This window comes from Lactuca virosa, chromosome 4, assembly GCF_052849685.1.
Source record: "Lactuca virosa cultivar CGN04683 chromosome 4, Lactuca_virosa_CGN04683_v6, whole genome shotgun sequence".
Classification (NCBI taxonomy): domain Eukaryota; kingdom Viridiplantae; phylum Streptophyta; class Magnoliopsida; order Asterales; family Asteraceae; genus Lactuca; species Lactuca virosa.
In genome coordinates this window covers 455,993,556-456,018,099 of record NC_136429.1, presented here as the reverse complement: position 1 = coordinate 456,018,099, position 24,544 = coordinate 455,993,556, and the positions used below count along the sequence as shown (strand labels likewise).

The window sequence follows — 24,544 nt, the reverse complement described above, 5'->3', positions numbered from 1 at the left end:
GGGAAGTTGGCTGAAGATGTTTACATGAGTCAGCCAGAGGGTTTTGTTGATGCAAAGTTTCCCAATAGAGTGTGCAAGCTTGAGAAATCCATTTATGGATTGAAACAAGCATCTCGCAGTTGGAATCTTTGCTTCCATGAGAAAGTCAAAGAGTTTGGTTTCTCTAGAAGTGAAGATGAGTTTTGTGTGTATATCAAGGCTAGTGGGAGTATAGTAACTTTTCTGGTGTTATATGTCGATGACATATTACTCATTGGTAACGACGTTCCAACCTTGAAAGAGGTTAAGTCTTGGCTTGGAAAGTGTTTTGCAATGAAAGACCTTGGAGAAGCTGCCTATATTCTTGGGATTAGAATATTGAGAGATAGAAAGAAGAGACTAATTGGACTTAGTCAGAGCACATACTTGGATAAGGTACTAAAGAGGTTTAGTATGGAAAATTCCAAGAAGGGAGAGCTACCTATCCAGAGCAATACCAAATTGAGTAAGACTCAATGCCCGAGTACAGATGTTGAAATAGATGACATGAGTCGTGTACCTTATGCTTCCGCTGTCGGATCGATCATGTACGCTATGACATGTACTCGCCCTGATGTGGCATTTGCTTTGAGCATGGTCAGTCGCTATCAGGGAAACCCAGGTAGAGCTCATTGGATAGCAGTTAAGAATATACTCAAGTATTTGCGAAGGACAAAGGACTGGGTCCTTGTGCTTGGTGGCAGTGATACTTTGAGAGTAGATGGTTACAGTGATGCCAGCTTTCAGACGGATAGAGATAACTTCCGTTCTCAGTCAGGCTGGGTGTTTTTACTGAATGGAGGAGCAGTTACTTGGAAGAGTTCCAAGCAAAATACGGTGGCTGATTCTACTTGTGAATCAGAGTACATAGCAGCAAGTGAAGCGTCGAAAGAAGCAGCTTGGTTGAGGAACTTCATCGGGGATCTCAGAGTTGTTCCAACCATCCAGGAGCCTATGGAACTGTTCTGCGATAATGAAGGAGCGGTTGCCTTGACAAAGGAACCAAGAGATCATGGTAAGACCAGACATATCGACAGAAAGTACCATTTCATCAGACATAGAGTAGAAGAAGGCCATCTTATAGTAAAGAGGGTGTCATCTGAAGATAACCCAGCAGATCCTCTCACAAAGGGTCTGAGTAGGGCTAAGCATATTCAGCATGCTCGGAGCATAGGACTGAAAGATGATATTAGTTTTAGTAGTTAGATTAGTTTTTGAAACTTGTAACAAAGTAAATGTAATTGACTTTTGGTGATTAAATAATAAAGTATTATTTATAAGTTTGGCTACTACCTTTTGTCGATTGTTTATTATTGTGTTTCATTTTTGCATGTTTTACTTCCTGAATAATGAGATTATTCAAACTCCACAGTCGCTCGTACTCTTGGAAGTAAGTAGTGAATTAAGACTGTCATGAATTGGATTGCAGATTGTCTAAGGATAGACATGGCAATAGAATTGCTGCAATGTTCATGAGTACTCAGAAATTGAGATTTGAGTATTGGATAAACCCTCGCTCAGAGTATTACTTCATGGAATTCATCACGAGTAATACTGAGACGATAATATCTTATAATCTTGAAACGAAGATATATGAGTTGTAATTTACAAGTCGGTTGTGCATTGGTGATACGAAAACGCATCAGTAACTTGGTGTTATAAAACGTATTGTCATGCATAATTTGATGAGTAAAAGATACAAGCATATGAGTCAACGTTTATTCGTTCCTTTTGCCCTAACAGGAAAAGCGATATATGTGGGCCCCTCGATGATTTGGTGTTGACTTATGTGCTGGGCCCAGCCAGGACTAAATTGATGTGTTCAATTAGAAGTCCTACATCATCACAAATCAGGAATCGGGAAACATAGATTCTGGACAAAGAGATTGATTACATTCCATGTCTTATGTCTAGGGATATCCAGCAGAACGAAGGATTATATGATCACTTATCTTAGGACACGTAACTGACTGGGTCAGAGTTCGGCAGCAGCTTTCTGGAAGCTACAATTTGCTGGTCAAATTTAGAAGGCATACTAGCAATTATAGTTACAGACTTATCCAAGTGGGAGACTGTTGGATTAGGTGTCTAAGCCCATAACTATAATTGGTATGTACTTGAATTGATAGCAGCACAGTCCTTTTGGGTTGCCCTCAACCTAGCAACTAGACAAGGAAATTATGAAAGGAGAGATATTAATTTATAAGATTAATGAATTAATATAAATGATTTATTAATATGTTAAAAGATTAATATATTAATAAGAAATCATTATGTTTAATTAATTGTTAACCAGAAATTAATCAGAATTGATTTTGGGGTTAAAAGAATTAATTATAAGGTGCAGGGACTAGTTTGCAATTATCTAATAGTTGAGTGGAAGGCTCTAGAACCCCCTTGGAAGAGGGTGGACGAAATCTTTAGGGGAAACCCTAATAATTTCGTCCATAGGGGCTTGGATAAGGCCCTTGGGTTTGCTTAGGCCCTAAGCAAAGGATAACTAGGGTTTCCCTTGAACCCTAGATCCCTCAGCTATATAAGGAGCCTCCTGGTTCATGTTTTTGGTCACTGATTTCTTTGGAAGAAACCCTAAGGCCGAAATTGCATACTCTCTCCATCCTCTCTCCTCCAAGTTTCCTTTTTGCTAGTTCTTGGGTGTGATTCCATTAGAGGCATTACATTTGTGGTGCTAAGCTTCCAAGAAGATCAAGATCAAGATCAAGAGGATTATCAATTGTTTGCTATAACAATTGAAAGGTATGTAACTCCTAAACCCTAGTTTGTTAATTTCGAAATTAGCCTCTCTCCTCTAGGGTTCTTGTTTTGCAATTCAAAGTTGTATGTTCAATAGTTAAAACATAGATCCAAAGTAGGTTTCATGTGAACTTAGGAATTGTTTTCTAGTTTATTTGTTGTACCGAAAACCCATCAAGAACAGCATGCTAGTACTAGGCTAGGGATCTTCAGGAATTGCATGATAGAATTTCCTGATTACGTGATGCCTGCTAGCCTAGGGTTTCTTTATATGAGATTGACATCATTACTGTAGTTACTTAAGTATGCATCACGACTGTACATAATTAAGATCTTATAGCCCAAGAATGTTTGATTTGGCCTTATGTTTTGTTCTTATCGATTAAGGCTTAGGGTAGGATTGGATATTCGAAAGTCTATAGGGTCCAGCGTTATGTATGGCTAGCATACACTAGTGCTACAGGGTTGGTGGAAGTTTCATGGATGGGTGAGTTGTGTGGGACCGGTAGGTCAGTTGTGAGACAGTTAGCTTTCCTCTAGGAGTGAGGTTTGAGTGCTCGCTATGCTTATGTATATTGTTAGGGTGTTGTGGTGTTGTGGTGATACTTGAGACAAATATGGGTAGGTGTGGAAGGTAGTATGGGCCTGTACTACTGAAAGCACAGGACCCATACGCGTATCAAGGAAGTCACAACCCCTAGGGTTTAGTCGGGAGTTGGTTCCCAGTTATTTATGTGGATTATTTGATATCTTGTGGTATGTTTCAGAATGGTGATGACGAGACGCTTTGTGACTGGATCCAGATCAGGATCAGGAGACGGAGGCCAGGAGGGGCCAAGAGCACCTGAGCCTGTGGTGCGGATGGGTACAGAGGAGTTGGATGCCAGGATTCGGGAGATCATGCACGATGAGGTTGCTGCTATGTTTCGGGCACAGCTGTCGGAGATGTTTGGGTCTGTTAAGACCGCTTTGGTTGAGTACTTCGACGAGCGTTACGCAGCCCTTGCAGAGACGACTGCCGTTGTAGCTGCCTTGGCTGTATCAGCGGCAGGAGGAGGTGGAGCCAGTCGGGGCTTCCAGTACCGGGACTTCGATAACACGAAGCCCCCGAAATTCGATGGTACCCAGGATTCGATTAGAGCCATGAGATGGTTATCTGACGTGGAGGGCTGTTTCTTCACGTGTTCATGTCCTACTAACCAAAAGGTCAGGTGTGCCCTGAACATGTTGAGGCTCGGGGCCAAGGACTGGTGGAGATTGACGACAGGGTCTTACACTGATGAGCATAGAGCTGCTATTACATGGGAACAGTTCAGGGATATGTTCCGCGCCCGATATGTCCCACGGGTCGAGCGGGAACGGTTGGCTCAGGAGTTTTTGAGTTTGAGACAGGAAGGGGATTCTGTGACGGAGAGCACCCGCATGTTCACAGAGAGGGTGATGTTCTGCCCTGAGTTTGCTTCTGAGCAGGCTCAGATGACCCGTTATCTGAGCATGCTCAAGACTGACATCCGTCAGTTTGTGTCTACCCAACGATGTGATACTCTTTTGGAGTTGCAGGAGGCCGCTAGGCGGCGTGAGTTGGAGATTGAGCTACAGTTGAGGGAGCAGCGGCAGGCCCCGACACAATCGCAGCCGGCGCCTAAGCGGTCTAAGACCGTTGATTCTAGGATCGGGGGTCAGCAGAGTCACACTTGTGGAAAGTGCGGCAAGAGTCATTCCGGGGTTTGTCGAGCTGGTAGTGGGTGCCACAAGTGTGGAAAGGAGGGGCATTATGCGAAGGACTGTCGCCAGGCCGCCCCGGTTCTGAGTTTGAGGTTATGTTATCACTGTGATGAGGTTGGCCACTTGAAGTCCAACTGCCTGTTGCTTGCCGCTAAGCCGGCGCAGGTTCTCGCGCCAGCTACATTGTGGATTTCTGATGGGAGGCCAGTTAAGACAGAGCTTCCGAAGGCTCAGGGGCGTGCGTTCCAGCTTACAGCGGAGGAGGCCAGGGCAGCACCAGATGTGGTTGCTGGTATGTTTCTATCCTTTATTTCATTTATTATATTTGTTTTATGCTTATCTGTTGTACCTGTGAATAGGTACGTTTTTAGTGAAAGTTTTGCCTGCTTTGGTTTTATTTGACTCGGGGGCGAGTTTGTCCTTCGTATCTCAGTCGTTTAGTAGGGAGTTCAGTGTGCCAGTGGGCGAGTTAGAGTGTCCGTTGCGAGTCTCTATCGCCAACGAACATGGGGTTTCTGCTTCTTCGGTCTACCGAGGGTGTGAGTTGGAGATTTTCGAGGTGTCCTTTCCAATAGATTTGATTCCGATTCCCATGGGGGAGGTGTGTGTGATTGTAGGGATGGATTGGCTTAGTCGGTTCGGTGACATGATTGACTGTGAGGGCCAGCGAGTGGTAGTTCGAACCCCAAGTGGGGGAGAACTGATTGTATATGGTGAGGGCACCAGAGTGGAATCAGGGTTTTGTTCAGCTGCCAGGGCTTGGCAGTATATGTTGGATTAGTGTCTAAGTCCATAACTATAATTGGTATGTACTTGAACCAACTCGGCATGGTCCATTTGGGTTGCATGGCATCAGAACATTTGGATAGACCGTTTGTGAGAAGAGGACATTTGTGACATATTAATATATTATAAGTTCTAATATATTAATATGAAATCATGTTATTTAATTAGTATTGATCAAGAATTAATTTTGACTTAATTTAGTGATCAAAAGAGACTAATTAAATATATAGGGATTGATTGTGTAAATCATTCATTCTTATATATGTGGGCTTATGATCCATGATTCCTTATGTTGGGTTTAACCCATGTGGTGACCCATAGATACTCCATGGAGGTTAAAACCCATGGGGCATAAGGAATGGGTAAAGTCATGGGTTACATGGTGTAACCCTAATGTGCACACTATATAAGGACCCCTTTAGCTCAAGAAATTGGAACTAGTGAAACATATATGAGGGCTAGCCGATTTGAGCATGAGTGTTTTCTTCTCATGGTTATTCCAAGTGTTGATGATGTTGTGTGAACCATTTGAGGTGTCACACTTGGGGCACTAGGCTCTCGAGCTTCATGGAGTCAAGCTACATCAACAAGGTATGTATTCTATCTATTTTATTACCCAAGTATCAAAGATTGTATGCTAGTTAGGGTAATACCTTGGAATATTCATATTTGCATGTATAATAGAGAAAACATAGATCCAAGGTATTTAGGGTTGCATGTACACTTAGGAGTGTTAGAATGCTCAAAACCCAACAGTGGTATCAGAGCCTAGGCTTGTTTTCAATTATAGTTGATGCAAAGTGCTGAAAAAATCGATTTTCGGGATGTCTGGGCACTGGACTCGCCGAGTCCACTGATGGACTCACCGAGTCCATGAGGAAACTCATCCTACTCGTCGAGTAGGTTCATACACTCGACGAGTAGGACCCCTTGACAGCATATTTTCGACTTTTTAGGCTGGAATTGGACTAGAATCATTACCCTAAGCTGTTTTTGAATCTATAAAACTATTTTTGATGTGGTAATGTTCATTCCAATCCAATTTCAAAGATAATTATCAATAGACTCATGTTTTGTATTAGTTTAATGGTTAGGCTAATTTCATGAAAAAGTTTGATTTGAATTATCTTGTTCTTATGAGTTGCTTAGATTAATAGGAAAGTTATGTGAAATTGTTGTTTTCAATCCAAATTAATCTAAGAGTTGGTTCTAAAATGTGTTTTTGTAACTTGTCCTCAAGTTATATGAAAAGTCACATTTAAGATTCATAAAACTCATAAATATTTCCATAGGTTATGAATAAAGAAAAGTCATATTTTTATTAGTTTAAAGTCTTCCATAACTTGTCCTCAAGTTATGGAACTTGAAGAGTTTTTTGAATTAAAACTACTTTAAACACATAAATTATGGAATTGAATAGTTTTGAAAAGTTTCAAAAACTTGCCCTCAAGTTTTGGAATTTGTAAAGTTTTCCCTTATGAATACTTTAATTCCAAGTTAAGCCCTTAGAGTTTTAAAAGTTAAAATTCAACCCTTATACTTTATAATATTATAAGTTAATAATATATATATATATATATATATATATATATATATATATATATATATATATATATATATATATATATATATATATATATATATATATATATATATATATATATATATATGTATAGGAGCAAGTCGTCTTACCATTAGTAGGCCTCATTCACGAAGTCGGTCTATAAGGGGGGTATAAGGTTACTGCCTATAAAATTGCAGTTTAATGGGTGTCCACTCTCACCCACCGCTTCCTTGACTGGTGGAGGGTCGTTAGCCGAATGGGTAGGATAAGGACTATAGTTCTCCCTTCATTAAAAGTATTAATGATAAATACTAAGTAACTAAACTCTTGTAAATTCCCAATCTTAGTTACTTAGGAAAATGTGAATTTGGTGCTAACCCATGAAATTACACTTTGCACTTTGCTTAAATCGTTAGTGGAGCGTGTGTGGTTAACCGACACACTAACCTGGATTTAACAAGGTAGGAAAAGGGTAACTTAATGTTTATCATAGGATCGGTGGAGCGCGTGTGGTTAACCGGCACATCGATTAAGTGATAAATATTAAGGGTACTAAGTACATTTGCATGGTTATTCACACCTTGTTTTGTGATCCTCGGCATCCCAGTCACAAAACTTGAGAGGGCACAATCGAGATTGAAACATGCCATTGAAAAGTTCAATGAATCTCAAAAGATCTAGGAGTTTCAAATACAATTAAAACCTAATATTTCTATTTCGTTTTTCATGGTGGAAATTGGTGAATCGTCATTCTCCTACCTTCAAATATTTTATAGCTTGGATTACGGCATCCCTCTTCCAAGTTATAAAAGTATTGTGTTGGGTCCTAACCTTAATATTTCATATTGGGTGTTATATTAAGGACTTTAGATCAACTATCTTGAATATCTCCCAAAAAGATGTCTAGTTTAGACATATATGATCTTCCTAAATCTCTTGGAACTTCACCTCCTCCAATTATTCTCCCTAGCCCACAAGTTTAAGGTCACTCAAGCCCTATTGGCAAGCAAAGTCTATGTGTGCTCACATCTTGGAGATAAAGTCACATATTGACAAGCCGGGAGAGTTGGGTGTCAAAGTCTTGAGGAAGTTGGATGGTCAATTACTTTCTAAGTCACATAGTGAGTTCCTTTGGGACTACTATGAAACAGACTATGATATGACCCTTAATGATCTTATCTATTTGCTTGGTGCTACTGAATCAGCAATGATCTGAGGACTAGTAAAGCAAATTTGATTAGAAGATCAACTTCCCAAACCTTCAATGGACATTGACAATGGTAACATTGGATACCCAGTAAAAGCTTTCTCTTCCCAATGGAAAGGGATCGGCCATAGTCAACTCGGTTGACCAAATGGTAAAGAGAATGGCTAAGTCTGAGATAGTTCTACCAAAGGGTCCATATGTGTCTATTGCCAAAGGAAGGGGAATTGATTGCGAAGCTGCCTATTTACATGAAAGATCATAAGGTTGATCAAGTCAAGAAGTTTGACTCTATTTCAGGTAAAGTCCACTATCTAACTCTGTTAAGTTTCTATTTTGAGATTCTTATTACATGATGTGATTGGGTCACATGTTGATGTTTTAAAAATCAAAGAAAAGTGAACAAACTTAAAGGAAGTATATGTTGATTCTGATCGCGAAGATGGATCTCGATCGTATGGTTCAGTGATCAGAATTTTGAGTTGTTTCTTAGGAGTTATGATATATTGCTTAGGAATAGATAACAACAAGTTTTTCATATGTTTTTTGCACTGTAAGGATAAGTTTTTCCGCAAAGTTTTAAAATTAAAGGAAATTTTTGATTTTATTTATTCTAAGTATCCTTACAATGGCATTTGTGAAAAAACTGTTGCTTATATGATTCCATTGATAGCAATAATGGAAAATGGATTTGTTTCTTTCATTTGTGGTAATGTCTAATTTACCAAATAAGGAAAGATTCTCATCACCCAAGGTTTCAGTTGGATAGAAACTTGGAAATCATGCAAGTTGTATAGTATGATGAATGAGAATTTTTATCTTTGGAAAATTAAGTTTAACTCCTTGTTCACATGTATATGTAAGTCAAGTGAAGGACTAAGGGATCGAGTACACATTCTGGTGCACTGATCAAGTCCACCACAAAAGATCGATAAGACTATTCGTCATGATTTACTAAAGTTTAGTAAATATGATTATACTTACAAGTTTAAGTATAATTCTGAAACATTGGAAAAGTTTTGATGTATGGCATAACGAATGAGAAGAAGCAAATTAGGAAGAAGGATAAAAGTTTCTCAAATCTGAAAAGATGGGAGAGTACTTTAGTATCATGTTTTGTGATCATCTTAATGATTTCATATCACAATTAGTCCTCTAAGGAAATCTTAGTGCATTCCTATGACTAAGAAGAGGAATCAAGAATTGCTGAAATGGTTAAATCAAGAAGATGAGTCATACTTCATTCCAAAAACAAGTCTTAGAGTCATACTCCAAGACTGTAAGTTGAGTGACATATCTTAAAGAAAGGTTTATAACACTTGTCAAATGTAAGAGTAAAAGTGTCCCACTCTTGTACATTTGAAATTGGTAAGTTGTGATGTTTTGGATAAAACAAAGATCAACTAAGGCCAATTGTGTGAAGTGTTTGTCTTGATAAATAATCCGCACTATCTCTTGAATATTTGGCAAGTGAGTTTTATATGTCAAGAGGACAGTGGGAGTCTTAAAAATCTTGGAAAAACTTCAAGATCTAATCAAGAGTAAAAACATGTAGTTTATCATTAGCACACGACTTGAGGTTTATAACCTATCGTGTTGACATATTCTTATTTCTGTGCCCGTTCCAGTTAAAGTTGGCTTTTCATATGAGTTCTGAGAGTTCTCAATTGATTGCATAACAACTTGGAAGCAATGGTAGGCCCTTGTGCTGCCAGGTGGCAAGAATTTAAGATTGCACAAGTTTAGTCCATATGAGTTTGGATTTGTCACTAACCTTGTCTTGCGATTATGGTTGTGACAAAATTCACATGGATAGGAACACATACACCATAAAATCTAAGTGTCATAAGGTTTCTCTCCGACTCATGAAAATGATGGTGAGGAAAGGCTTTCACTAAGTAGATTTTAAATAGATAGCAATTGTGATATTTGCATTCTCAAAGTCGTTAGTGGAGCGTGTGTGGTTAACCAGCACACTAACATGGACTTGTGAGAAATGGCAAAGGTCTAAACAATTGAGACTATGATTACGGCATTCCTTTTCATAGTTCTAAAAATTGTTTAGACACACATGTGAGCTATCTAAGGAAAGGTGTGTGATTTTGATAAAGTCTTATCAAAACATCTCGTATCAGAAATCTGATCTTTGGTAAGAAAGTCAATAAAGTATTGATTTCTAGAAGTTCAGCTGATTTCTGAGTACATGTCAAAGCTAGTGGGAGCATAAATGTTATGCTAATAATCATCATGTTAGTGGGAGCATGATAGTTATTATTAGTATTGCAAGATAGCAATGTTAATTATAGAAAACAAAAGTTTCAATTCGCGAAGTTGCAGGGGTTGAAAAGTTGTTTTGCTATAATTAAGGGAGAGGAAATTATACTTTATTTCAATTCTAAAAGCTTAGATTGAGGTTTTAATCATATTTAGTCAAGGATATATATATATATATATATATATATATATATATATGAATTTCATGTTGGAATGGTTCAACATAAGGAAATTCTATAATATGTGAACATTATTTGCAGTCTAAAATTCGATTATGATTACGGCATCCCTTTTCATAATCTGAATTATTAGAAGCTGGCAAATAGAAATATTGTAGCAAAAGGACTGGTCTAGTATCATGTCTTTATGTGAGACATCATGAATCGTGTCCCATATGCTTCGGATATAGGAACGATTGCATGTGCTATAATATTCATCCTTTCTAAATTTTCCAAATGCCTGGGGCATTAAGAAGGGGAAAAGGTCTAGAATTGGATATGACTAAAATGATTAAGCAATTGTCGAGGACAATCTAAGGTTTACCAAAGATTGGTTGCTCAGGGACAGTTGGAAGTATAGTGTTAACTTTGGAAGGACCATATTGACATATTCTGAAAAGAGGAAACTCTTGTTCAGAAATGATAGTCAAAATGGGAATATGGAGTTGTCTCCATAGATGGAAGCAATCTGTGTAAGATTAGAAAAACTTAATGCAAGAAGCATGTTCAAAGCAATGTACTTTTAATATGAGACTTAGTTTTCATGGAGTTGATCTCCTTTAGAATACCCTGTAATGACTGTTGACAAGTCTTTATGACTTTGTACATATTCATTACAAGAGGGTCAGTGCATATAAGTTTAAAATCTAAACAGATTTCGATGAATGATAAGAATTTGGAATTCTTACATTTATGATAAGGATTTGGGAGTGTGAAATTAGAATCATTGAAATTATGTTCAATTGGTTTATTTCACAAAGTAAGGATCATAGAAAAACATAGAGTGCATACTTGGTGTATGGCAAAACTATTGTTTAGAAAAACATAGTGTACATGCTTGGAGCATGGGACAACTAGTGTTTTTAATTCAAGTATAAAGTTGATAAAACCGAAACAATGAATAATGAGTAATCAGTATGGTGATAAATAAAAAGTGTTCTATTTATATTCATAGGTTTTGATACCATATTGGATTCAATTATTCTTGTGTTTCATTTTGCATGTTTTGACGTCCAGAATAAACTAGGTCATTCTTCCCGAATGACTAAGTTATTCAAACCATCCACAGTCGGTCATATGTTGGAAGTAGATATGAATCAAGACTGTCATGGGTTGGATTGTAGAGGTCTAAGATGTTGGACAAAGTGGTGCTACAACACTCATGAGTGCTCATAACTTCTGAGTATTGGATTCAACCCGCGCTCATTTGAATCACTTCATGGATTTCATCACGAGCGATCATGAGACGATAATATCTTATATTCTTCAAACCTAGAGATATGAGTTGTTACTATGAGTTGGTTATACATTGATTGCACGAAAACGCATTGGTAACTCGATGTTATAAAACGTGCCTTTGTGTATGATTCAACAAGTAGTAGAACAAGCCATATGAGTCGAAGTTTATCCATTCCTTTTACCTTCGGGATAAAAGCGATATATGTGGGCCCCTCGATGATTTAATGATGACACATGTGAGTGCTTGGCCAAGCCAGGACTGATTTGATTTGTTCAATCAGTCAGTCATCATGAATCGGAAATCGGGAAACAACAAATGGACAGAGAGAATGATTTATAATCCATGTCTCAGTCCATATGATATCTAGAATGGAGGAATATATGATCCCTTATCTAATGGACTAGTCATTGACAAAGGTCAGAGTTCATCGACGAGGTCAGAGTTCGACAGCGGCTTTTAAGAGCTACGATTGCCAGTTGGTTGTTGAAGTCATACTCAATAATAGTTTTAGACTTATCCAAGTAGGAGACTGTTGGATTAGTGTCTAAGTCCATAACTATAATTGGTATGTACTTGACCCGACTCGACATGGTCCATTTGGGTTGCATGGCATCGGAACATTTGGATAGACCATTTGTGAGAAGAGGACATTTGTGACATATTAATATTTTATAAGTTCTAATATATTAATATGAAATCATGTTATTTAATTAGTATTGATCAAGAATTAATTTGGACTTAATTTAGTGATCAAAAGAGACTAATTAAATATATGGGGATTGATTGTGTAAATCATTCATTCTTATATATATGGGCTTATGATCCATGATTCCTTATGTTGGGTTTAACCCATGTGGTGACCCATGGATACTCCATGGAGGTTAAAACCCATGGAGCATAAGGAATGGGTAAAGTCATGGGTTACATGGTGTAACCCTAATGTGCACACTATATAAGGACCCCTTTAGCTCAAGAAATTGGAACTAGTGAAACATATATGAGGGCTAGACGATTTGAGCATGAGTGTCTTCTTCTCATGGTTATTCCAAGTGTTGATGATGTTATGTGAACCATTTGAGGTGTCACACTTGGGGCACTAGGCTCTCGAGCTTCATGGAGTCAAGCTACATCAACAAGGTATGTATTCTATCTATTTTGTTACCCAAGTATCAAAGATTGTACGCTAGTTAGGGTAATACCTTGGAATATTCATATTTGCATGTATAATAGAGAAACATAAATCCAAGGTATTTAGGGTTGCATGTACACTTAGGAGTGTTAGAATGATCAAAACCCAACAGTATATTCAGCACGGGTGTGCGGGTTATCTAGCGTATGTGGTGGATACGTGGGTCAGGGATCATATTTCAGTTTTAGAGGTTCCAGTGGTTAGGGAATTTGCCGACGTGTTCCCGGAGGAGTTTCCAGGGATACCTCCGGAGAGGCAGTTCGAGTTCTGGATCGACCTGGTGCCGGGTGCGGCTCCTATCGCCAAGGCGTCGTACCGGTTGGCGCCACCCGAGATGCAGGAGCTGTCTTCACAGCTGCAGGAACTGTTGGGCAAGCAGTTCATTCGACCTAGCAGTTCTCCATGGGGAGCACCAATCCTTTTCGTCAGGAAGAAGGACGGTTCGCACCGGATGTGTATTGATTATAGGGAGTTGAACAAGTTGACGGTGAAGAACCGTTATCCACTCCCGAGGATATATGATCTTTTCAATCAATTACAGGGTGCATCTTGGTTCTCCAAGATTGATTTGAGGTCGGGATATCATCAGGTCCGGGTCAGGGAGGAGGACGTGGAGAAGATCGCGTTTCGGACTCGTTATGGTCATTATGAGTTAGTGGTGATGCCATTTGGGCTCACCAATGCACCAGCAATATTCATGGACCTAATGAATCGGGTCTGCAGACCGATGCTTAACCGCTTGGTCATGTGTTTATAGATGATATCTTGGTGTATTCCAAGACCCGAGAGCAGCACGAGGAGCACCTTAGGGAGTTGTTGCGAGTTCTGAGACGAGAACGACTATATGCCAAGTTCTCGAAGTGTGAGTTTTGGTTGCGAGAGGTCCAGTTCCTAGGACATCTCGTTAACCAGGAGGGGATTTTGGTCGACCCGGCCAAAATCGAGGCAGTCATGCAGTGGGAGGTGCCGAGGTCACCTTTGGACATCAGGAGTTTTCTGGGTTTAGCAGGGTACTACCGGAGTTTTATTTGGGATTTCTCTAAGATTGCAATACCCCTCACTCGTCTGACGAGGAAGGGGTGGATTTTCGGTGGGGTCCCGGACAGCAGAGGGCGTTTGAGACTCTCAGTCAGTGTTTGTGCGAGGCTCCAGTCTTAACACTCCCGGAGGGAGTGGAGGATTTTGTGGTGTTCTGTGATGCATCCATCACAGGTTTGGGGGCGGTCCTCATACAGAGAGGACGGGTGATAGCCTACGCGTCGCGACAGCTGAAGCCGCATGAGACGAGATATCCTACTCACGATTTAGAGTTGGTAGCGGTGGTGTTCGCTCTCAAGATATGGAGACATTACTATATGGGGTCCGTTGTACCATATACACATATCACAAGAGTTTGAGACACATCATGGATCAGCCGAACCTGAACATGAGGCAGCACAGGTGGCTGGATGTAGTCAAAGACTACGACTCACTACTAGAAAAACAACCTTTTACGACGCGCAATGCATGTCATAAAACGCTCAGATGACGCGCAAATGCGAGTCAAGGAAGGCCCTGTCATAACGAGAGACGACACGCTTTTGTGCGCCGTCTATTTACGACGAGCATTTACGACGCGCATTCATGACACGCATTTACGACGCACAGTTATGACACGCAATGCGTATCAAGGAAGGCCCTGTCATAAAGGAAGATGACACGCATTTGCGTGTCGTAACCTTATGACACACGTGTTTATGACACGCAATGCGTATCAAGGAAGCCCCTGTCATAAAGGAATACGACACGCATTTTTGCGTGTCATAATTTTAAATGTTTTTAAAATTATATATTTTTGATAGATTTACTAATTTTCAAATTAAATAACACACATTAAAAGTCTCATAATACAAAATAAAATACCATAAACAATAAAGATAACGAATTGCATTAATATGTCAAATACAAATAATCATTCCAATAGTAAGTAAATGTAACACATTGCTAATATTGCATAATATTTATTATAGAAAACAAAACATGTACAACATTAAAAGAAAGTCATGACTAAATTATCCTTTGACAATTTCCTTTCTAATAGAATATGAACCTTTTGCTGATGAGAATGCTTTTGGCAAAAAGACTTCACTCTATCAAGAGCTTCTTCAAGAGAAGATGGGTCTGCAACAAAAGTTACACGAATCCAGTTTTTCAAACCTACTGTAAGTCCTGCAAAACCCAAAAAGAAAAGTCAAAGGGGTATATTATATGGTAGTTTGTATTAAGATAAGAATATGTGTATCTACATGAGAACGAATGAATTTCCATAAAAAATCACCAGCCAAACCTGAACATAATTTTAGGTGCTAAGATATTATAATGGGAAAACAAGAAACATAAACTGAGAAACTCAACAAGGAAATTTTGGCTTACTATAATCACAGGAAGTGCTTCAGCTTCAGACACGTCCTCCTTAATCACACTGGATTCACTTTCTTTTTAGGAAGCATCCTCAACCTTTTCAGTGGGTTTAACATCTGTATCATTATTATTTCTTTCAATGCCATCATCCCCTTTACCCTGAAAGAACAGATTATAGGTATGATTAAACAAGATAATTATAAATCAGACTTATTATATAAATAAACGACCATTGACCACAACTAACATACATCTCCCACTTTCTCTTTCTCAAGTTTGGTTTCTCCTTCAGAACCCTGCATGATGAACATGCCCCAATACTATTGAAAACAGCCACAACTTTAAACAATCAAAGAGAAAAAAATGTATGTTCTGTCTTATGATCATTGTCCTTATGGGCTCTAGGTTAATTGGATGTCTGAGGATAACATTTTGTTAAAGGCTCCATCACTTCATCACTAAGCAGCCTAAACCTTTTCTTCATTGACATCTCCAAGAAATAGCATTTATTTCAGTAATTAATTTAACATCTTACTTTTATTTCTTTCTATTAAGGTTTTGTAGAATTTTCAAAGTTGAATACTATAATAGGAAAAAAGTGAAGTGAAAGTATATAATAAAGAAATAGATGAAAGTAGATTGGTGTATATAAAATATAATATACCTGAACAATTGAGAGAAGGGAGTCAAGGTCATCTAATGTTGAAGCACGCACAGGAACTCCAATGACAGGTAAGGGTGTCAATGCAGCTACCATACCTAATCACAAATTTTGGAAAAAAATGAAAAATAAAAAAAATTGAAATTGTTGTATTTGGTAGAAATAAAAGTAAAGTAGAGAATAAAACCGGGCAAATGGGCTGCACCAGCAATAATAACTTGGATACCTCTACAGCTACCATACCTAATCAAAAATTTTGGAAAAAAATGAAAAAAAAAATTGAAATTGTTGTATTTGGAAAAAATAAAAGTAAAGTAGAGAATAAAACCTGGCAAATGGGCTGCACCCCCTGCACCAACAATAATAACTTGGATACCTCGTTCTCCAGCAGATGAAGCATACCAAAACATCAGTTCACCTGTTCTGTGTGTTGATACTATTCTAACCTGAATGATTAACTTTTTTTTTCTTATTTAATTACCCAAGTATTGCTTTGTATTTGGATTTAAATGACTTTCAAAGTACAATGTTGTAATAAATAAATAACAAATAATAAAAGCCAAAAGATGAAGAAATAACAATACCTCCAGTAGTATCATCTTCTCCTTCATTAGTATTGAATTCCATATTGAAATCCAACTTCCCCAATTCTTTTGCAAACCACCTGATCCCATTCAACAACATATTCATCTTTTGTCCCTGGTCATATTCCATTCAACATCAGAATCATCACTAGGTTTAGAGATTCCTGTAAAGATATCATCAATGTAGATTCGTGGTCCCAAATCCTTCTTCACAAAAGTATTCTTCTTTAAATGGTTCTGAACATTACTTGAGGCCATTTCATAAATATCATCTAGCATTTCTCCTCAAATATGATCTATTTAACATATTTGTGAGAATGTCAGCAAGTGAAAGGATGAGAAGAAGTATGTTAGTCAAATGTTTTCCCATAAAACTCTCAATTTTGTCTTCATTATAAATATAAGTTATGTACTTTTGGATACTTACCAGACTTGTAGTATGTCGTTGAAAAGCTTCTTCTTTGTGCTTCCTAATACCAACATCAGGATTTGTAGAGATGAAAGTGTTGTTTTCAACCCGACCTCTGGATACCTTTCCAGAACTTTAAATCATCATGGGCTGAAAAAGATAAACAAATCAAGATTATATAGTAAAGAAGATAAGCAAGTATATAAAGACTACTATGGAGTGGCCCTGTGAAAGGGTCCAATTTAGGCATGCCCTATCACCTAGGCTGCAGAAAAAAACTTATCAAGAATCAGGCTTTAGAGCAAAACAATGAAACTAGAAATAGTTAATAATAAAATGAATGAAAGAAATTTGGATTATGCTAATCACCAATATAACTGAAGTAAATGATAGAATGATACCTGGATATTTTAACTCAGTACTTCTTTCTGCATAAATACTCTTTTGTGTTTTAAAATTATGAAATTGCATTTCTATATTCTAAGAATCTATACACACAATTCAACAGGAGCTCAAAATACCAGAGTTCTCTACACAGGAGGCAAAGGGAAACCTATCAAACATTCTTCCAAATATTGTTTTGCCACCAGCCTGCAAGGAACTATTGATTTTGTCTTGTATGTTCAGTGCAGATTCAAGATTGACAACAACCTCAACCATGGTAGGGCGCTCCTTTGGATGGCTAAGCAAACATCTCTTTGCAATTCGAACAAACCCCTTCCAACATTTTGTGGATATTTCACCTTTTATATCAGAATCAATCTTAAGATCAGGTTCAAAATTCAGATATGTATAGATAGAACTCATGAAAAAGAAAAAAAACAGAGACAAATTGTCTTAACTTACAGATCATTAAGGTAAATATACCCTAGAAGATGAACAACATACGACCATTCATCTTGAAATGCAACGCCTTGTGAAGCAATCTACATGAAAAAAAGAAAAAGAAAGTAACAGTAAGATTGAAATCAAGCCAGCAGATATAAAATTAGGGTTTCAAATCTTAACCCAACACACAGTCAGTCGAAGTAGTAAGCCACGATTAGCGCACAACGATCATTACACAGATTCATATGTATGTTACCTGAAGCATAAGTTGATCGCAAATATCAGCGACTTTGTCGTACGATCTTGACGCCATTGCGTCATTGAGTTGAGATAAATCCAATGAAAAACCTATATGAAAGGGGAAATTAAGATGAATAGAATTGAATAGCCAACAATCAATCGACACTACAATCGAGAGGAGTTGCAGTTGCCGAACCAGTTAGTGTGAGGATCGATGTGGAAGAAATTAGACTACAGATCTGATTGCTTCACCTTTGCGATTTCATAGATGTGTTTTAGGGTTGTCGTAGTTGTCGATCGACGCCACAATCGAGGGCTTCCGATTTGTAATTCTGGGTGCAAGCGTTAACTTTGTATTGAACTACTACCGGTGGTCCAGGTATTCCTCCGCCAACTGGGATGGCGAGACGGACTGTTGCAGCCACAGGCCGACGACCAGACGCATTAGCTTTCCTTCAGGGACGCCATTTGACTAAAATCCAAACCTGAACAAAAAAATTGGAACAGTAATATGAAAAAAACCCTAAATCCTTAATTACAAGAGTGAGAAATTAAAGGAGAATGATAAGAGAGTGATGTATGTGCTTGTTCTAGAGTCTGAACGAATCAAAAAATCGATGGCATAACTGGTGGAAACAAGGGAGAAAAGAATGAGCGCGGTTTTTGATTTTTGGGATTTCATTTCCCTCCTTAGGTATACCGAGATGCAATATGGATGGAGACGTGCCTTTCATTAAAATATTATAAAACGACAGGCCTAGACGACACACTATTTATAAAAGGTGCCCTCCGTGTTTTTTTTGACGCAAATTTTAGGGCGCGCAAAAATGCGTATCCTCTATTCTTGAATTTTAGGAAAAGCTGACATTATTTTTAGGGCACGCATAAATGCGTATCGTAAATCACTACGTGTCATTGTTCGCGCGTCATTAAAGGGCTGTTTTCTAGTAGTGACTGCGAGATCCTTTACCACCCCGGTAAAGAGAATGTGGTGGCGGACGCTCTGAGCCGCAAGTCCGCTAGGTCTTCCACCCCAGCGGTATGTATGAGGACAGCGGTGGATTCTCCTCTTGTGAGTTTGATCAGGGATGCTCAGGTGGATGGCATGCGACCAGAAAACTGGAAACTAGAAAGGATTAGGGGTGAGAACACCCGGTTTGTGCAAGATAGCCGAGGATTACTGACCCGATGCGGTCGGGTATGGGTTCCGATGTCTGGTGAGGTCAGACAGGCAGTGATGGAGGAGGCTCATAAGTCTCACTTCTCCATTCACCTGGGGGCCACTAAGATGTACCAGGATTTGATTTTGAGCTACTGGTGGCCGTGCATGAAGTGAGAAATCGATTGGTACGTCGAGAGGTGCTTGAACTGTAGGATGGTCAAGGCCGAGCATCAGAGGCCGCATGGCAAGCTGCAGCCCTTGGAGATTCCCATGTGGAAATGGGAACAGATCACGATGGACTTTATTACCAAGTTACCGAGGACGGCGAAGGGGTTTGATGCTATATGGGTCATCGTGGATCGATTAACCAAGAGTGCCCATTTCTTGGCCATACGGGAGAGTTCATCGGCCGAGAAGTTGGCCGACGTGTACGTACACGAGATCGTGGCTCTCCATGGCGTTCCGGTCTCCATTATCTCCGACCGGTATGTTAGATTAACCTCCCGTTTCTGGAAGAAGTTCCACGAGGAACTGGGCACGCGGTTTCACTTTAGCACATCATTCCATCCGCAGACTGACGGTCAGAGCGAGCGGACCATTCAGACCCTCGAAGATATGTTGAGGGCGTGTGTCATTGACTTCGGTAGGAGTTGGTATTCCCACCTACCCCTTGCAGAGTTCGCCTACAACAACAGTTATCATTCCAGCATTGGCGCCCCGCCTTTTGAGCTGTTGTATGGGAGGAGATGTCGCACCCCGGTTTGATGGGGTGAGGTCGGTCACAGGGTGATGGGACGGACGGAGGTAGTCTTGTAAACTACCGAGAAGATTCAGCAGATTAGGCAGCGACTGCAGACCGCTCAGAGCCGGCAGAAGAGTTACGCCGACAGACGCCGATCTGAGTTAGAGTTTCAGGTGGGTGATATGGTACTCCTGAAGGTCTCACCCTGGAAGGGTGTGATCCGCTTCAAGAAGAGGGGGAAATTGGGTCCCCGTTTCATTGGGTCGTTGAGGATCATTACCAAGATTGGCAAGGTGGCATACAGGCTAGAGCTACCGGAGGAGCTTAGCCGGATCCACAACACTTTCCACTTTGCGAAAGTGCATTATGGATCAGGAGGTAGTGGTGTCGTTGGACGATATTTAGGTCGATGAACACCTGAATTACGTGGAGAGGCATGTGGCCATACTGGAGAGGAAGATGAAAGTTCTGCGGAACATGGAGATACCTTTGGTAAATGTACAGTGGGAGCATCGGAGGGGATCCGAGTGGACGTGGGAGCAGGAGGCAGAGATACGGGAGCACTATCCGGAACTATTCACCACGGAAGACTTCGAGGACGAAGTCTAGTTCAAGTGGGGGAGAATTGTAACGCCCCGATTCTCAGGTATTGACTTTTGTATAAGATTTTCTTGATTTCAAGGTCTACTCGATAAGTTGGTTTCCCTACTCATCGAATAGCAACGGTTTGGTCCACGTGTTTTAGTGACCTACTCGTCGAGTCCAAGAAGGGACTCGACGAGTAGGAAATCGACGAGTAGCTGAGGGTACTCGACGAGTTGAGGTCAACATGGACTGTTGACCTTGATCAATGACTTTGACTTTGATCAGGGATTGACCAGTGGCCTTCTGGGGGCATTTTGGGAAATTGGAAAATTTACAAGTATGGTTCTATAGTAAATATAGGTGGTGGAGTTTGTGCTGGTAATCCGAGAGCTTGAGTTTATCTTTGAGTCGACAGTGTGAGGTGAGTTACCCTCACTATACTAAGGGATCTAAGGCACCAAGGCCGGCCCATTGGATTTGATATCCTAGTAGTTATTGATATGTTGAGTTTGAGCTAGTGATGTATGCCAGTGATATGTTAGTCTGGTAGATCTGTAGGACTACCTATGATTATGTATGATTATCTGTATGTGCATTAGTTATGTTATATGTCGACATATTATGTGAGATGGGTTGAAGTGATACTGCTCCGTGCGGTAACCAACAAACCTGGGAGCATTCCAGATACGAGCTGAGGGAGACTCGTATTGTGGGCTCGGTGGAAATCCAGATGACATGTGGGCCCGTAAGGCAATCCAAACTCACACTGTAGGCCCAGGGGGTAATCCAGTCTGTAAAGCTGTGGACCCAGTATATGCTGTTATTTGTATATGTGTTATGTGCAGTGTATCGGTATTTTGGGGGAATTCACTAAGCTTTTAGGCTTACAATTTTAGTTTATTGTTTTAGGTACATCAGGGGATCGCGGCAAGACGAATGCATGATCGTACAGCTCCTCATGTTTTATTTATGTTTCTGGGAAAAACTCTGATATAGACTATTTTGAAAACAAATCTGTAATAACTGTTGGTTTTAAATGTTTTGAAAAGTTTTAAATTGGCTTGAATTTTATTGGTGTTACACTATCAGTTTACACAGAAGTATATTTTTCATCAAACATTTTTGATTTTTGGTATTAAATTACTTATTTGCAGTTATTATTGTGTATATCTCTAAATAAGGTTACATTAATTGAGTTGGATTATTTGGGGAGAAGCTATCAATTTACATAGAGGTCAAGTCATATATCATTGAGCTAGTACTCATATCTTCGTACTCTAACCTTAATGGGGTTACCCTTTGTTAAAAAATATAACTAAGTTATTGTAAGATTAACATTGAGAGTAATACTGGAATTTGGGTAAAATCTGTAAATATGGAAAAAGGTGAGTTCAGAATGTAATGTGAGTTTTATGTTATTTTGGGTATGTTTTGCATTATTGTTATTTTGCAGGGATCGGGGCTCATTTTTCATTAAAATGTTGAAAACACGCTGATCTATCCAGGTAGGTGTGGGTCGGGTAAAGTTCGACTTGATCTATGTATGTTGACCCGATGTATATATTGGGTGATTCAGTCTTGAAGAGCTCATTATTCAGATTGATACATACTCATACTCTGTAGTCTCTCATGTTCTCTCGTCTTCTTCGTTTTTTAGGGTTTCTCTTAAGATTAGAGTTTCTACTTTTAGTTTACTGAATCTTGTTCATAAATTGGTACTTATTTTTGTTTTTCTTTCTTGTTTGAGTGAGAGTGATTTTTGTAGGTGAGGTTTCAGTTGTAAGTATCTGAAAACCGACTAGATCTTATTGTTCATAATAAAAGATTTGTTGATGTTGTCATTTTGATTTGTTCTTTACAATTTTAACATTGTATCAGAGCAGGTTTATTCCTGCTTCTTTTTTTGTTTGATTTTCTGTTTTTTGAGTTAGGGTTTTTATTCTTCTCGAGTTAAGGTTTTTTGATTGTTTTTATTTGTTTTTTGGTTCCTGTAAGAGCGTATTTTGTATTTGATCGGTTCTTCTTGTTCCGATCATTTATCGATTTGTTTGGTCGTTTTTTTCTGTTCGGATTTCCATTCGATCAGTTTTGTTCTTGGTGATTAAACTATCTCAGACATTGTCAATCTTGAGAGTAAACGCTCGCTTGACTATTGACGTTAGATCTAACATCTTGTTACTTTTAACGGCCAACGTTAAGCGACAGTCAACGTCAAGGTTGGAAACAGTCCAATCTGAGAGGTTTGGTGGTTTTCTGGCATTGGAATGGTTGTCTGCTTCAATGTTAGAGTTTGTTACGTATAGATCTAACGGTAAACTACTTTGCTGCTTGCTGAGCGTTATTTCTAGTGGATCACTGTAAGGTTTCCACACGCCTTCTTATTTGTTCAGGTTTATTATCTTGGGTGCTTCTTTGTTTCTTAAGCATATATTTATTTGTTCTTGTTGTATATCTTTGTTTGCGACTCTTACAACTTGTTGATAACAGAGGATTGTGGTCTTGTGGTTGTACTAACTTGTCTTCCCCAAGAAAGGTGGTTGAATGTGGTTTAGTACAATGACTGGGTTTGCCAAGAGTACAGTGTTTGGTTGTTATATAAGGTGTATCAGTCATGGTTGGGGAAACTCCAGCTTCTACTTCTTGTTCCAAGAGTCCAGATCATTATGATTTTGATGATCTCTTGTTTTTACATCCTTCTGGTAATGGTGTGGTGTCTATCATTAGTTTCAAATTGATTGGTCCTGAAAATTTTAGAATTTAGAAAAGTTTAATGACTAGGGCCTTGAAAGGGAGGAATAAGTTAGGGTTTGTTGATAAAAATTTTCCTAAACCATCTCAAGATGAAACTAAAATTCGAAAATGGGATCATGTTAATGTTGTGGTTTGTTCTTGGATTCTTGGTTCTATTTCCGAGTCTCTGTATGCCAATCATGCTTGTAATGAAATTGCTTATGATATTTGGTCTGAATTTAGTGAAACATATCGTAAAGCTGATGGTTCACTTATTTTTAACATACATCAAAAAATAAATTCTCTTACTCATAGTGGTATGTTTGTTTCAGAGTATTATAGTAAGCTTGATGCTTTGTGGAAAGAATTTGATGGACTGGTTAACTTTACTGAATGTACTTGTGAGGCCGATGTTGATTTTACAAATCATTCGATGTTAATGAAGTTAATGCAGTTCTTATTTGGTCTTGATGATACATTCAGTCAGGTTAAGAGTCACATCTTATTGATAGAACCTCTTCCTAATGTTAAAACTGCCTTCTCAATTGTTTCTCGTGAGGAATCTCACCAGAAGGGAGGCTCCATTTCCCAGTCTTCGACTAAGTCTCAAGCTACATCTTTTGTTGGTAAGATTAATGATCAAAAGCGTAATAAGACTCGTGGAAATTCTAATCTTCAGTGTAAAAATTGTGGTCTTAAGGGACATACAATTGAAAGGTGTTATAAACTCATTGGTTTTCCAAAAGATATTAAGTTTAGAAATGAATCACAAAATCTTAATAAATCTTTCTCTACTAACAACTCCACTGCTTCTGTTTTAAGTGATCATTCAGTTTCTGATTCTAAATCTAACAATTCGTCTGATAAGTTCTTTCTTACAAGCGAGCAATATACTAAGTTTTTTAGCCTCATTAATTAAAATTCGTCTACAAGTGAAGTATCTCCTAACATGGAAGATATTTGTTGTAACTCTTCTGTGTCTAATAGTAGAATGTGGATTGTTCATTCTGGTGCTAATCATAAAATGACTAAAACTGACTTTAAGTTTTATATATATATATATATATATATATATATATATATATATATATATATATATATATATATATATATATATATATATATATCATCGACCTTTTAGAAATGGTTCGGCAATTTCTCGACAGTTCGGTCATTTTCGGTTGGTTCGGTCATCCCCAGACGATTCGGCTATTTTCGGCCAGTTCTAGGA

The 24,544-nt window shown here is 38.7% G+C and overlaps 1 protein-coding gene across 1 annotated transcript; it reads left to right on the top strand.

Annotated features, from left to right (window-relative positions):
- The first annotated feature begins 23,353 nt into the window (after positions 1–23,353).
- On the top strand, positions 23,354–24,232 carry LOC145106772 (uncharacterized). Its single transcript, XM_079043701.1, has one exon. The coding sequence runs from the start codon at positions 23,354–23,356 to the stop codon at positions 24,230–24,232; it is 879 nt and encodes a 292-aa protein (XP_078899827.1).
- The last annotated feature ends 312 nt before the right edge of the window (positions 24,233–24,544 follow it).